Here is a 15,735-nt window from a genome sequence, read left to right on the forward strand (position 1 = left end):
CCTGACAACTATTCTAACCAGGAATCCCCTGGGACTTGAGGGTTACAGAGTAGGAGTTATTTGTCATGGTACTATTTTCAATTCAATTCAAAGTTTATTCTCATGAGTCATATACATGACATAGAGTAAATCAAATACATGTGCAAAACAATGAAACACATTCATATTACATTAACGGAGCGTACGCAAGCTAGGTAGTGCAAATGGTACTAGGAAGAGCAGATGTACTAGGAAGGACACACACACCTTCTTCCTGATGGTGATCACCGAGTCTGAAGAAACAACGCTGTTTGGTCATTGCGCATGCGCAGTGCTTCAGGTCCATACCACCATGTGCAATATGTAATCATGTCCCCGTTCAAAGCGGTACGGTTTTCCACAAGACGGATATTGATATTGAATAAACTTAATTTTGGGTCAATAGTTCCTAACAGATTTTGCCCATACTACCGAAACAGATAAAAGTTATTTGTGGATCTATGAACATGGAGTCACGTTATGTCCGAATCATAACCATCTTCTTTATGTGTGACATGAGTGGAAAATACATGTCTGTTGAATGTGTATTTTCGGTTTGTTTACTTTTAAGTACAAATGTCCCATGACGATTTCAAAGGAAGCTGAGGCGAGACAAAACGCCACTTATGGACGCAGTTTTTAGACCTAACTGGGAATCGTGCAAGTTTCTTTACCACATGCTGTCCCGTTTCGATCAGTCCAGCTTCAATCCTTAAAATGCAATACAAAACCAAAGTTTCCGATCAGCCTCGTTATCTTCGGGCATCCTTTGAAAAACGAGACCAGATATATTAGGAACGTGATTGATTACTGCCTTAAAGCCGATGCTTCACAACCACACAACCCCCGCCATAAGAGCCCTCCACTCTCCAACGCGCTTTGCTGGAATCATAACAATAGCGGAACAATTGCATTGTCAACAATCGTCAGCTGGAGATAGGCGCGACGGACTTGTTGACATCCTATCACATGCATTTTAGACCTACGTCACCATAAGAGCAGACAGACCGTTGCTTGGTTGAAAGCGGTAGTAGTGTACGACGCGCGTAAAGGATGCAGTGCGTGTGGCGCGTCACCGCACCTACACATATATGAATTGATAAATAGACGCAGTGAAGAGAGGTCGTCCACTAGCAAAGTACGGCGGTGATATTCGGCTGGGCATGCGGGTTGTACACAGGAAAGCCCGGCCAACACCCGTCAACCACGGGATGATTAAACCTATCAGAATCTGTGCAATCCTTGCCTGTGTGTGCGCTATTGCGTCTGGCTTTCCCGTTGGAGACATCACAGTCAGGCGTCATCCAGGTTTGTAGAAAACTTCAACTTTTAAAGTTTCGTTTGTGCAGTCATACGTTTTCCATATTCATATTCCCATGTCCACTGTCTTTCAGGTGTTTGTTTATTCTGTATGTCGTTTTGAATAAGGTTTACATGATCTATATATGTCTGTTTGGTAACACAATAACTAAGAGTCACCTTGGAAATTCATCCAACATTATTTTCATTTATTTAAAATGTCGATATACGGTTCTCCTTGGTAAATCGTTTTTACTTCAAATATAAATAAGGTGTGTATGATACTTTTTGAAGACTTTTTAATTCATGTTGAAAACGTAAAACATCAATTTTGCAGAAGACTTCAGATAAATCCAAGTAACTTGTCAATAAAAAGCAATATACAATTCCCAGTACAACCGGTCTTCCGTTACATATTAAGATCATTGCATAAGGATTGAGAGTGACAAACTCTATCCACAAAGGTGTATGTCCAGAGAGATGATTTCAGCGTTTCAACGTCAACCTTTAATTTACCTCGAACAACATAACAGCCGCATACAAATTTTGTTTCCACAATTCACACCTTTTAAGGTGCAATCAACAATGTTCTGTCTTCGAAGATTTCAAAAGCCAGGCAGCTTTTGCTCGAAGGTTGTTTCATCAAGGTGTCAACATTCCAATCCTAACTGTAGTTGTCCAAACATTTGTGAAATACACAATGCCAGTTTAGAAAGTGATCAAATGTTACATATGTTATATTTGGGATTACACTTGGGATTACATTTGTGGTAGACAGGCGGTGGACATTTGTTAATAAAGGATGCGTGAATGACAGACATGATGCCCGATGTTCCACATCATTTAACTTGTGCCATATATAGCTGTATTGTTGCAGTTAAACATTTGCCTTGCCTTGCCTTGCCATGTATTTGTCATGGCTAACCGTTGTGGCAGTTCATGCTCACATGTATGTGAACACCTGATATCGTCAATTTTGGATAGCAATTCATGAACATGTGCTCAAGACAAACAAGTAGTCGAAATCATAAATCCATCCTGCAATTTGCAGATTCTATAAGACTAAGGAAAGCATTTGTCGCTTTTATTTGACATCCTACTTTTTTTACCCAAATAATGCAAACATTGGATTGTTTTCTTCAATGACAGTCACTGACTGCCTTCCATTCTCTCAGAAGACCGACCATTTGACCATCTGGAGAGGTTTTCATTTGTGTGTTTGTTGCGTTGTTTCGTTTATTCAAAAGACGGTGGCATAATGGTTTTTCTCAAGGACAAGTTAAGTGATTGCATACAATGAAATATGAAATAAATATTGTCTACGAAACGTAATTTCATTGATGTTCGTAGTATCCTACATTTGAAGTACTCACCCTAGAAGTATTTCTACTTTATTATTATTGTCATTATATGGGTATTTGTATCGCGCTATGTTCCATCCGATCTACATGCAAGCTCAAAGCGCTTTGTTTTCCCACGATCATTGGATGTTCATCTCATTGGCACATCGTATTTTCAATCTCAACTCCCTGATGATCATACAACTCGTGAAACCACTAGGCGCACCGAGTTAATGTGGCTTTCCCATCCTCACGAGGTACCCATTCACAGCTGGGTGGACTGGGACACATAGTCACAGTACTTTGTCCAAGTTTTACTGCACGTTGCTGTGCCCGCAACTAGGTGTTTGCACGTATTCATGGAGTCTGCACACAAAGCTGACTGCGCAACAACGGTGCTATTTGAAGACGCGTTGGATCATGCTTGTAACTTATTTTCAACATCGTCTAATAATTTCCATTAATTAATTCTTAGATATATGGTAATTGTATATTTTACACTTCCGTACACTCTCTCATGCGTTTTAATGTGTCATGGAAACGGATATTAACTCAGGAACATGACAAATGTCTCGGTTAACAGTTAAACGAAATATATACCTGGAAAAAATAAAGCAACCTTGAATATGTTGATCGCTGACAGAACAATGTTCAGTTTCAGCTTGTGTGTTATAGAATGGCCAGAATCAAACCCACAAGTGCAGTTTGCGCAAGTGTAATCATTCTTGCTGCCACTATAGTACAAAGAAGATTATCAGATGGCAAATTATTGGTATGCATAACTCATGTCCTTGAATGAAATGTCCTCTACAAATTTGTAAGTCGTTTGATCAGAAAATACAGGGAAACCAATGAGTGGAAAGATGACCCAGTGTGACGTCAGATCGAGGCGACAGGACACTATTGAGCCTCACTCGACGACACCCATTCGCCACAAGGACTGTTCTGAAGCGCCACTGGTTAACATTTTGCCGGGTCACTTCGACAACAGTCCGAAATCGACTGAGGAGAATCGCCAGGTACAACTCATTAAATGTCCTCTACTGGGTATCATCACCAGAAACACGTTTGGCTTTGTGTTTACCAAGGCAACGATGGAATGGGAGGACTTGGCAAAGAGTACATTGGTCTGATTAAAGCCTATATCTTTTCGTTATTGATGGTTTGAGAGTTTGGAGGCAGGGACTTACAGCATTGCCAGCAGCACACATTCAAACAAATGTTGCCTTTGGTGGATGTTCCGTCATGGTGTGGGGAATGTGTCTCCTGTGAACGTAAAGATGACTTGGTGATAATACGTGGGAATTTACGGGTGTTGGATCCAGTTGTTCCCCATTCGATATTCATCCTCATGTTACAAAACATGTATTTATGAGCTAGTCCACACCGTTCCCACGAGTTTGAGCTTCTATTCAGAATAATGCAGTGACTCACCTTCCGTGGCTCGCCATGAGACCAGACCTGAACCCCCTAAAGCACATTTTCGACTTTATGAGGCGACTAAACAAGCACGTGTACCACTGGTTCAAAATCGGCGTGATGTGAAAAGAGCTTTTCACAGTTTCCTCTGAAACGGATACAACTGACGGGGGATATGCGGCGTAGACTACCGGCAGTTATCAAGCAAGTGGAGACTACACTAGATAGTGATATCTATCCCATGTTACAAATAAAAATAATTTTGATTCAAAACTGATCATTTGTGCATTTGTGCCATACCCATTATTAAAATGCTGAAGGGAAATATCCTTTATGTATTTTCCTGAAGTCAAGACATGAGTTTACAGAAAAACAAGATGCAGCTTTACCAACGTGCTGTGCTTGCATACAACTTTCTGAAATGTACGGAGGTGCTGAACTATATTAGTTGGACAGATACATTACGTAAGTTTCACTGTTTCTGACGTTCGTAGAATTTGCACCAAACTTGTGATGAGCTAAGTGTCATGGAAACATATATGGAAAGAAAGTGAGAAGACAGAGTCGTGATAAACAATAAAACACGGTAATATCAGGGATGGAAATGTTCCGCCGATCCGCGGATTTCTGCCGATTTTATTTCAAATTGATCAATTCTGTGAATCGTCTGAACCATAACACACTATTAAGTTTTCAGCTCAAAATAGATTTTCCTGTCGTAATCCCTACATTATATTTCGAGAACAAAAAGCCAAAGTCCGAAGCTGATTTTATAATTATGATAGCTATGAGAAAATATACACATACATGTCGTATTAAGACTGTTTGTGTACATAAGTACTTCACTGGCAATGTAGAATGTACTGCTTGACGTCTATCCCCAACGCACATGGCATATTCCATTAACCTTTGTCAATAAGGATCTGAGAAGGAGTTGTGCTCATTATTTACTGTAAGGAATTAACACTTTGATGTATGATGTGCTGATTCCATTGTCAGTCCTTTGATACAGAAATGATTTCCTCTTGGACCATGTTCAAGTACTTTGTCTACTTTAAAAGCGTGTTCAGCTAATTTAAAACGTGTTTTGTAATCCAAATTGTCTGCGCCTCCAAGATCTAAACACTTTTAGGATTCTGAGCGCGATATAATAATATAAGAAAAATACTGTTTAGATTTGTGTTGAGATAAAACACAGTTTCACAATACTGTATATCAGTGAAAGTAGTATAATAAAGGGCCAAGTGTATATTGTATGATATTTCACCAGATACCATGTTTCACGAACCTCTGATACTGACAACAAAAACATCAAAATTATGTGGCTGTTATGCATACATGTTAGTGTGTGTGCGTTCGTGCTTGCGTGCGTGCGTATGTGCGCGCGCTCGTGTGTGTGTGCAACGTGAAAGTTTGAAAACGCAGGTGCACGCATTAGCCCAAAGATCGCCCCCAACTGTGGCAAATGTAACAACCTTTACATAGATTGATATTTAAAAAATCACCAAACTGTTTATATAATTGGGTTGTATTCAGGGAGGCATCAATGTTTTAATACGTTTCTCATTGAAAAGTCTGTAAATGATGGTAGGTTTGCTAACTGTGTGGCGATGGGGTTGTTTATCGCACAAAAAGCACCCCAGAGAGGATATAACACACGGGGCTGCACATTCCCTGCAGCGTTTAACTGTACGATAAACATCCCCTTTCATCATTCACCAAACACACCAGTCTCTAAAGAAACTATGTTACTAGATACTAGTATAGATCTAACGATAAAGTGGAGACTTACTTGGTGATGTTTCATGAATTTCAACATATCTTACACGATACTGCTTCTGTTTACTTCAGACCAGATTGATAAACAATGAACGCCAATGACAATGTTGCTTGTGGGAATAGATGAGTTAGATATTTCGTGTTTGGGGTCGTCATTACACATTCCATGTTTTACCACCTAAGTCCTAACCTCGGATACAGGCGTCCGATTTCAAAGGATGTCGTCAAAGAAGGACTCAATTAATCTTTAATTAAGTTATTATGCCAAATGATCATCTGTGATCTGAAAGAAGGGACAGTGGCAGCAGATTGAGTGAAACATGGAAAACCGTTCCTTTTATATACTATTGTGAAATAGAAAAAAATTCAATCCGTAAACAGACAAGAAATGTTGCTTTTGCGAGCGGAGGATTCTGTGAGGACAGTATACTTCCAGGAGTTCTCTGGGGTATAATGGTGCAAGATGGTTGTAGCATTCGTATACCCTGGGGAGAATATCAAAATCCACTCCCTGGCAAGATGTGCCTCATACGTCCAATCCGTATCCTCCCACGAACAAGATATATCTCATACGTCAGAAGAAATCCTCCCACTGGCAAGATATACTTCATACGTCAGATCCGTATCCTATCACTGGAAAGGTTTGACTCATAGGCCAGATCATCACCTTCCACTGGCAAAAAATACCTCAAACGTCATATCCGTTTCCTATCACTGGAAAGTTATGACTCATAGGTCAGATCATCATCCTTCCACTGGCAAGATATAATCCATACGTTAGATCCGTGTCCTCCGTATAATTTCAAAGGCAAGATATGTCTTATACGTACGGATCACAGGATTCTACTGGCAAGATGTGCCTAAAACATATCATTCCAATAAGTTATGGATCCTACTGCGTATCCCCTAACTGGCAAGATACGCCTTGTAAGTCCTTATCCTCCAACTAGAAAGATATGACATATATTTCTGGATGGCCCAGCGGTCTAAGGGGATACGATTAGCTGTGTAATAATAATTATAATTAGCCACGTATATAGCGCCCAACTCCACCCGCACGGGCTTGCTCTAAACGCATACAGCATGATGGGCATTATTACCTCGGATTACCCATTCTTTGTTTTTACTAAAGTGGAACTGTCCTAGGCCTGCATGACTTCTTCCTTTCTGCCACACAACATACTATGATATACAGTACAACCAGACATTATTGAGAATTTAAAGATACAGCATTATTACCTCAGATAACCCATTCTTTGTTTTTACTAAAGTTGAACTGTCCTAGGCCTGCATCACTTCTTCCTTTCTGCCACACAACATATTATGATATACAGTACAACCAGAAATTATTGAGAATTTAAAGATTGTAATATTTTTATTTTTTTCACTCATTACTCACGTATTAATGTGAATATTAGCAGAACATAACTCCAGATTCAAAGACAGGTGAACAGTTAGTATTTTGTCAAGTCACCTTGGGCAGCAATGCAGGCTTCAATGCGGCCGGGCATACTACTGATCAAAGAAGTTAGAGAGTCATGGTCCATGCTGTCCCAATATCGGACCACCCCTTCTTTTATTTCAGCAATATTTGTCAGATTTTTCTTATTGACACTTTCCTTCATAAGTCCCCAAACAGTTTCTATTGGATTTAGGTCAGGGCTATAGCTTGGCCAATCTAATAATGTCATATTTTGGGTCAGAAACCAGGCCTTTGAATGCTTTGAACGATGTTTTGGGTCGTTGTCCTGCTGGAAAATCCAAACATTTCCATGGAACACGTGTGCAGATGGAAGTAAATGTCCCTCGAGAATATCTGTGTACCGCTCACTGTTCAAATTCCCTTCAAATACACAGAGGGGCGTTGCCCCTAACACAGATATGCCACCCCACACGTTAAATTTCGGACTGTATTTGGGCGCTGATACAAAGGTTGTTCAGTTTGTTTGGTCCAGAATTTCAGTGTATTAGGAAACAGCCACACAGAACTTTCCTCTGAGAAAATCACATTGTCCCAGTTAAAATTTCTATGCTGTAAGCACCAGTTCAACCTTCGCTCCTTTTGTTCAGGTTTCATGATCGGCGATGGAATTCCTCGACTTTTCTGCCAACCGATTGAATGCAGCTCAGTTCTAATTGTCTCCTTACAGACAGCCACAGTTCCTCTATCAATCATATTCAGCCTTAAGTTTTCTAAACTCCTTCGTTTGTTTTTAGAAACAAGAATACCAAGCCGCCTCCTGTCACAGACAGTCAAATTTCTGGGCCTACCTGCGCCTCCCTGGTGCTCAATGCCATATCCATTTGCAATATTTTTCAAAACACGATAAACAGTGGACAAAAGGATGCTTGTTCTAATTACTTTAGCTGATCTGATGTCCTTGTTATAATACTCTAAAATCAACTTCCTCTTCTCTAAATCATCCATACTGAGGATCACTGAAAATGTCGTCTGCTAGCAAGTAAACAAAGGGGGATAACTCTTCACAAACTAATGAAAAAGGATTAACGGAGTTGTCTCTCTTGAATGAAACCAAGCACTCGATAGCTGGTCAAGGTTGTTTATACCAGAAATCCAATTGCACATATTCCTAAAATTCTCAATAATTTCTGGTCATACTATAATCAGCACTACAGTTAATCCAACTCACTCACCAACATCATTCAGCAGTTTCGTCTACTATCAAAGGACTCCATGTACAGCTAAGTAGTTAAAGTGTTCGCTCGTCGATTTGAAGACGAAAGCGCGAATGACCAACATAGTACAATGTGGGGTGCCAAGTTCCTATTGTCTACAGCCGAGTAATTGATGGAATAGGGCTAAAACCGGTGTAGAACATTATTCCCCCACGCCAATATGAAGCTGATGCATAATATAACTTAACTTGAGCATAATTCAAACCGGCGTTTAACTTACTCCCTTACGTATTACGAGCGCTTACTCAAGGATCACAATAATGTCCTTTATACATTGATGACCTCAAAATGACTCAGTCTAAGAGACACAAGACCCACACAAGATTGTAATGGAATGCAATGGCGCTTAACCTTTAATATAAAGTCTGAGTAGCCCCTGGAGGTATTTTGAAACACATATGTAATCATTTAAAACTCCCGGACCATCCTTTAAAAAGTACCTTTTAAGTGGTAACGTTTTGTCTTTTGCAGAGGCAATTGTGAAGATACAAATTATTATTTTACACCGCAAGTCACACACAAAATGACATGTTTTACACTCATCGGGTGCCAAGTGATTATATATTACACACACGCACACACACACATACATACATACATACATACATACATACATACATACATACATACATACATACATACATACATACATACATACATACATAAACAATCACTAGGAATATATTATGCTCCTTTTCCATTCAAGTACATCCTATTATAAATGTGTTAATGAACTAAATGGATGACCTCAGCGAAGAGAGACAAGACGAGAATGAGTATGAGCCAGTCATTAATTAATCAACGTCAAGGACATCTCAGAAACAGATAATTAAGTGATACAAGTTCTAAATGACTGACCCTTAATAACACCATCCAATGTGCAAACTTCCATTTAAGCATTCATACTGTTCAGGTGGGGGGCATAAAGCTGGATTGATTATATCAAAAGTGTATACAATTAGTGCCACCTACTCATCTATTATATAAAACCCGTTGGGTGGTTCCCACCACACCTTTCTATAGTCGTTCCAGAAATAGATTCGTGCTAGTGTCCGGCTCTGTCATCAGCCGTCAAGCTCCATCGACAGTCAATTTGCACGGGTTGTGTAAACGTGCTTTTGAACTCTGGAAACCACCATCGATGGTAAATGAACACAGACCAAACACCACCATGGCAACCCTGTGTATGTATTTCATGTGAGAGTATGGCTTTTATTAGGTAACTATCTCATCGGGCTGAACATTGGCACGACAGATTGTCCCCACATTGTGCCCAGATTGTTGTTAGTTGATACCTACGTTTGATCCCTACACACAAACACACACACTCTCTCTCTCTCTCTCTCTCTCTCTCTCTCTCTCTCTCTCTCTCTCTCTCTCTCTCTCTCTCTCTCTCCCCTCTCTCTCTCTCTCTGGAACTTGAAGACCATAAAGTAAAATATATTGTGTCCCATTTACACTAATCTACATCAAGCTACACCAGTCTATTATGTTCACTCATCGACCTTTCAGGTTGTCGTTAGAACTAATAACCCCAGTTACATCTACTAACACACATTACGTTCTAATCATTATGCAAAATGGTTCTGAACTCATCAAGGCGCTCCTCACATATACCACAAATATTAATGATGGCACTTGTTGTGTGAAGGATGAAGGTTATTGAACAGGAGGTCAGGAGATTCTATTGCTTGACAATGAACACATATACATTGTCCATATCGTGTTGGTGTGCACATAATACATAAGTGCTTGCAAATATAGAAAATTTAGAGTGAGTGAGTTAAGTTTTACGCCGCTTTTAGCAATATTCCATCAATATCACGGCTTCACACATCGTACCCATTTGGGGAATCGAACCTGGGTCTTCGGCGTGACCGCCGAATGCTTTAACCACTAGGCTACCCTACCACCCTAGAAAATATAGACAGCACAGTTATTTTGCTTATGTTCCTGAATCAGAAAGAAAGCTTAGTCGTTACGTTATCTGCACTCTCAGTTTTGAGATAAAAAGGTCTTATTAAGGATAAGAGTGTGAGAAAATACCAGCAATTTAGGAATCGGCGTCAAAACGTCTCGAAAACAGACATTTATCTGTCGCGTTTTTTCCAATGTCTGAGCTCATTAACACTCATCATTTCACGTCCAGTATACAAGCATATATTCATTCATTTACAATGTCAAGGGTGGAACATAAAACCTGACTGATTATGGGCATGAAACGTATTCACTAAGAGCCGTTTCATATATGGTGTTCAATTTGTTAAAGTATTTTCTTTTCTACACTCACGACTATTACTTGACAATATACACATGTAAATGTCCTTTCTACCGTGTACGTAACAGAAAAGTACTTTGCACATGAAGGCGAGACCACGTCTAATTCTAATCCTTAAAACCAACTGGTCGAGAAATTCTCCTTGCTGTGACCTCTCCCTACCAACGGGGTTTGAATGGGTGTATACTGACGAAGAATCAAATGAACAAAAACTCATTATTCGAAAACTCAAAACTTAAAGTTTAATCAGTGGGAGAGAACAGTGACAAACGAATAATTTTCTAAAATGAAAATACCATAATTAATGTTGGTTGTAATGTATGGGGTATTGATACAAGAAAATAAAGGAAGGTGGAGACCGTCTCCAAAGAACACTAATTGTTAACAGGCTACATTAGTATTACTCCACCGCGTAATATAGTTCTGGTTCGGTTCCTTCAAAAACAGCTACCACTACTACACCTACTACCGCCACTACTGCTTCTGCTTTTCCTTAGAGGTTCCAGGTTTGAATGGTCCTTGACGTGATTGATTTATGTTATATTACACCATTTTCGTAGATCGATGATCATTATGCCAACAACTGGACTGTCTGGTGCAGCCTTGATTGTACGCAGATGGCCTTGATATAACATGGCAGCGGCGTTAATAACAAACACTATGACTACTACTACTACTACTACTACTACTACTACTACTACTACTACTACTACTACTACTACTACCTAAGCTTCACAAATATCCATACATATCCATGTCGGTGCAGCAAATGTACCAGCAAATCTCTGTCTCAAACCTTTATCATTAATACAATCAAGGAAGGAATACATGGTTGACACATGTCATCGTATCCCAGTTGCGTAGATCGATGCTGATGCTGTTGATCACTGGGCTGTCTGGTCCAGGCTCAATTATTTACAGACCGCCGCCATATAGATGAGATACTGCTGAGAACTGAAACACTATTCTGAATCACACCCTCCGACACTGAACGACATCACATCCCATTTTCCTATTACATTTTCTTTATTGATAATATTGTTAAATGGATACGGAGTTAACTTCAGACAAGGTCCACCAGGGTAAGCATATATGATGACAACCGGACATTCACGGTAGACGATAACATGTATTAACCTGACAGGCCATGATACAGCTGAAATAATGTTCAAAGAGGCGTAAAATAAAACTCATTCACCTGTAAATATATATCAACGTTATATCGAAGTTATTTAGAGAATGTGTCGGTTTGAAACCTTGTTTTGATCGTTTTTATTGGAATGAGAATAGAAATGTTTCGTAATCATTAAACCCCGTCCCCCAAGCCGCGCTTGTCCCATGGGAAGAGCAAACGTTAATCAAAGTCATTTTACGCCAACAGAACGTGTAATTCCTGGTAAATGCCATGTCTGTGATTTTGAAAGTACATTTTCTCTCCACTTTGATGACATTCCGCCAATCCCAGCACAGTTTATGTGGGTGTGTTGGATCAAGGCTGTTGTATCCACACAAATTACTTTGACTAACAGGAAAAGTAGAAAGTGTTGTACAACGCTTACGTAATTTTTCTTTACTGAATTAACGCGCAGTGACGTGTATACTGATGAGATAAATTAGTTACAGTTGTTAATATCGTCGTTCAGGGGCGGTGGGTAGTCTAGTGATTAAAGCGTTCGCTCGTCACGCCGAAGACCCGGGTTCGATTCCCCACATGGGTACATTGTGTGAAACATATTTCTGGTGTCCCACGTCGTGATATTGCTGGAACGCAACTCACTCACTCACTAATGTCGTCGTTTAAGTGAGTGAGTTGGATGTTTCAGTCACTTTGGCAGAATTTCAAGTGAACCATTTCTTGGCTTTAAAAGTTATATAGGAATAATAATGCAATTATCTAATATAAAATGCTGCATCAAAGGACAGTAAAATTACTAGATTATCGCAGGTTGTGTCTAAGACTAGTGTGTGATCATAAAACTATATCATTAGAACGGGACAGAATAAAACCACCAATAACTAAAGGCAGATCACCTTACTGGGGTTTATGGGGACCTACGTCGCTTAAGTCTAGAATGAATTGCGGTGCATGGATCCAAAACCTCTTTGTGAATTTGTCCTAAAACAGTGTAATGTCATTTTGTTATTTGTCGTAAAGTTTCCCTCAGAAACGTCATTTAGTATCTATTACATCAACTGTCAATGTTGACTTTCGTAAATGAGTGAGTGAGTTGGGTTTAACGCCGCTTTTAGCAATATTCCAGCAATATCACAAGACACCGTGAATGGGCTTCACACATTTTACCCATGTTGGGAATCGAACCGGGCCTTCGGCGTGACGAGCGAACGCTTTAACCACTACGCTACCCCACCGCCCCGTTTCGCGGTATACGATTGTCTGTGGAGTGAGTGAGTGAGTGTAGTGTTTCGCCGCTTTTAGCAATATTCCAGCAATATCACGACGGGTAGCACCAGAAATGGGCTTCACACACTGTACCCATGTGGGGAACCAAACCCTGGTTTTCTTCGTGACGAGCGAACGCAAGTACTAACCACTACGCTACCTCTCCGCCCCTGGTCCGTAGAAAAAGTCAATTGTGGGAATGCGTTTTATACTCTGTTTAATAGTTTTAGTACGTGAAACACTGATGTTTAGACGATCACAGAGCGGTTGAAATTGATTAGCGGAATGCATGTCTGATGTAGAATATGGACAGAGTGTAATGTCCCCTTTAGGAGAATATACACATTAGATACGTATTTACCAAGGGTATATAGAAGGTAATACAAGATCGATATTCGGTAGGACAGAATGGCCCGTTCAGGGGACTAAACAGGCTGTATGTATGAGGGTTATATAGACAGCAATATATGGGATCGATATCCAGTTGGACAGAATGGTTCGTTCAGGGGAATAAATATATCTGAGGATTATAGATATAGAAATGAATTAGATCGATATCCATTTTCGATAAGGATAATCATATAGAAAGTAACATGAAAGTGATCGATCTAGTTTACATAAAATGAATATAAACGTTATGCATGAGATCGATATCCTCTTTAAATTATTGTTTGAGCTCAAAATGGATTTAAAAATCCAATTGATATTTGTTGTGCATACATTATATGTTATGTATCTCTGAATAAATATTGTAGCTTCCAGTGAACTAATTCTGTTTGACAAAAACTAATTTTCTTTTCCTATTCTTTTCTATTCTTCAACAATATGGAGAAACAGACCAAGCTTTTCCTTCGTCTGTTTGTATTTCTGTTGTATTTTCTCCAAATTGTCTTTTGCCTTTTTGACAAATGAATGAATTCTCTGATGATCTTAACTGAAGGCACAGCTCAATCCAGGAAATGTATTTTCTCATTTCAGTCAGTTTTACTTGAAACCGTTTTCCTTTTTTGGGTGTTTTCCACTTGTATTAGATGTTTTTTTCTTTGGAAAGAGTATGAAGTTTCTCCAGAGGCAGGCAGCATAGACACAACAATTACTTTCATGCAATGAACAGTCCGTAGGGAGTGTTAAGGAAATAATTTCATTAAATAATTTTGTTCATTAAACTCATTCTTGGTCGGGTTCTGTGCCTTCCCCTGTTATCACTACTGCTGCTGCTATTGCTACAGCTAAATTACCGTCACCTATAGAACAAGCAATTGGATGGTTTTTAGCGGCAATACCTATCAGCAACCAGCTCGGCAAGGTTGCGACCCGTATAAACTTCAGGATCCGCTGGCCGTTTTTCGAGTGTATTTGCTACGTCAACATCATGCCCAGTAACGTATTCGACGCTCGACTTGGGTGCGATATATGTGAGTACGTGAGTGAGATGAGTATGGTTTTACGCCGCTGTTAGCAATACTCCAGCAATATCGCGCTGGTTCGGCGTGACGGGTGAACGTTTTGACCCCTTGGCTAACCCACCACCCCCGCTCTATATGAAGGCGTGGGTGCTCAACAGTATCTACTGGGACATATAGATTTCAACAATAATCATATTCATGGTATGTTTTACTTTCGGCGATCATATATATACATTAATGACATGGAGTTACCAACGGCGAGAAGAGACGGTAGTTAGATGAAAGACAATCCGATCGGACCATAAAACATGACGTATCTTTACTGAGGGCACGTAGAAGACTCTGTTTTGCCCTTAGCGAGAAATTGTAGCCCAGATTGAGTCTTCCCAGTAATTGTGTTGTAGAGGATACAAGGATACTCTTGGAATCTGTCCTTAATGAGTATTTGTGCTGGTATATTGTCATCAATGTCTCCGTCATAATGAGACACAGATCAGGCTGGCGGCTGTGTCTGGATCGTAATGACACATTTACATATTTTCCTGCATACGTATATCTGTCTCCTGTGTATCTCAGTTATCTAGTACCTGTATGTCTCAGTTATCTGTTACCTGTAATCTCGGTTATTTAATTTAGTACGTACATATCTCAGTTGCTTATTGCCTGTAATTCCTGGTATTTATTACCTGTAAATCTCAGGTATCTATTACCTATAATCTCAGTTATATATTACCTGTTATCAACAGTTATCTGTTACCTGTAATGACAGTTATCTATTGCCTGTAATCTCAGTGATGTATTACCTGTAAATTCAGTTACCTATTACCTTTAAATTCGGTTACCTGTTACTGTATAGTTCAGTTATATATTACCCGTAATCTCAGTTATCTGTTACCTATATATTTCAGTCATCTATTGCCTGTATATTACAGTTATCTATCTTACCTGTGTTTTCAGTTATCGATTACCCATAATCTCTGTTATCTATTACCTGTAATCTCAGTTATCTGTTACCTGTATATTTCAGTTATATATTACCCGTAATCTCAATGATCTATTACCTGTAATCTCAATTATCTATTACCTGTAATCTAAGTT

General features: G+C 39.5%; 1 protein-coding gene across 1 annotated transcript in view; it reads left to right on the forward strand.

Moving 5' to 3' along the window:
- Positions 1-968: 968 nt before the first annotated feature.
- Positions 969-15,735, forward strand: part of LOC124288632 — a 28,532-nt gene continuing 13,765 nt past the window's right edge. Inside the window, exon 1 of the mRNA XM_046725185.1 lies at positions 969-1,326. Coding sequence (XP_046581141.1) covers positions 1,182-1,326 — 145 coding nt within the window. The 5' untranslated portion in view covers positions 969-1,181. The remainder of the gene's footprint in view (positions 1,327-15,735) is intronic.

The sequence above is a fragment of the Haliotis rubra genome, unplaced genomic scaffold, assembly GCF_003918875.1.
Source record: "Haliotis rubra isolate DU_JTF1 unplaced genomic scaffold, ASM391887v1 Scf421, whole genome shotgun sequence".
Classification (NCBI taxonomy): domain Eukaryota; kingdom Metazoa; phylum Mollusca; class Gastropoda; order Lepetellida; family Haliotidae; genus Haliotis; species Haliotis rubra.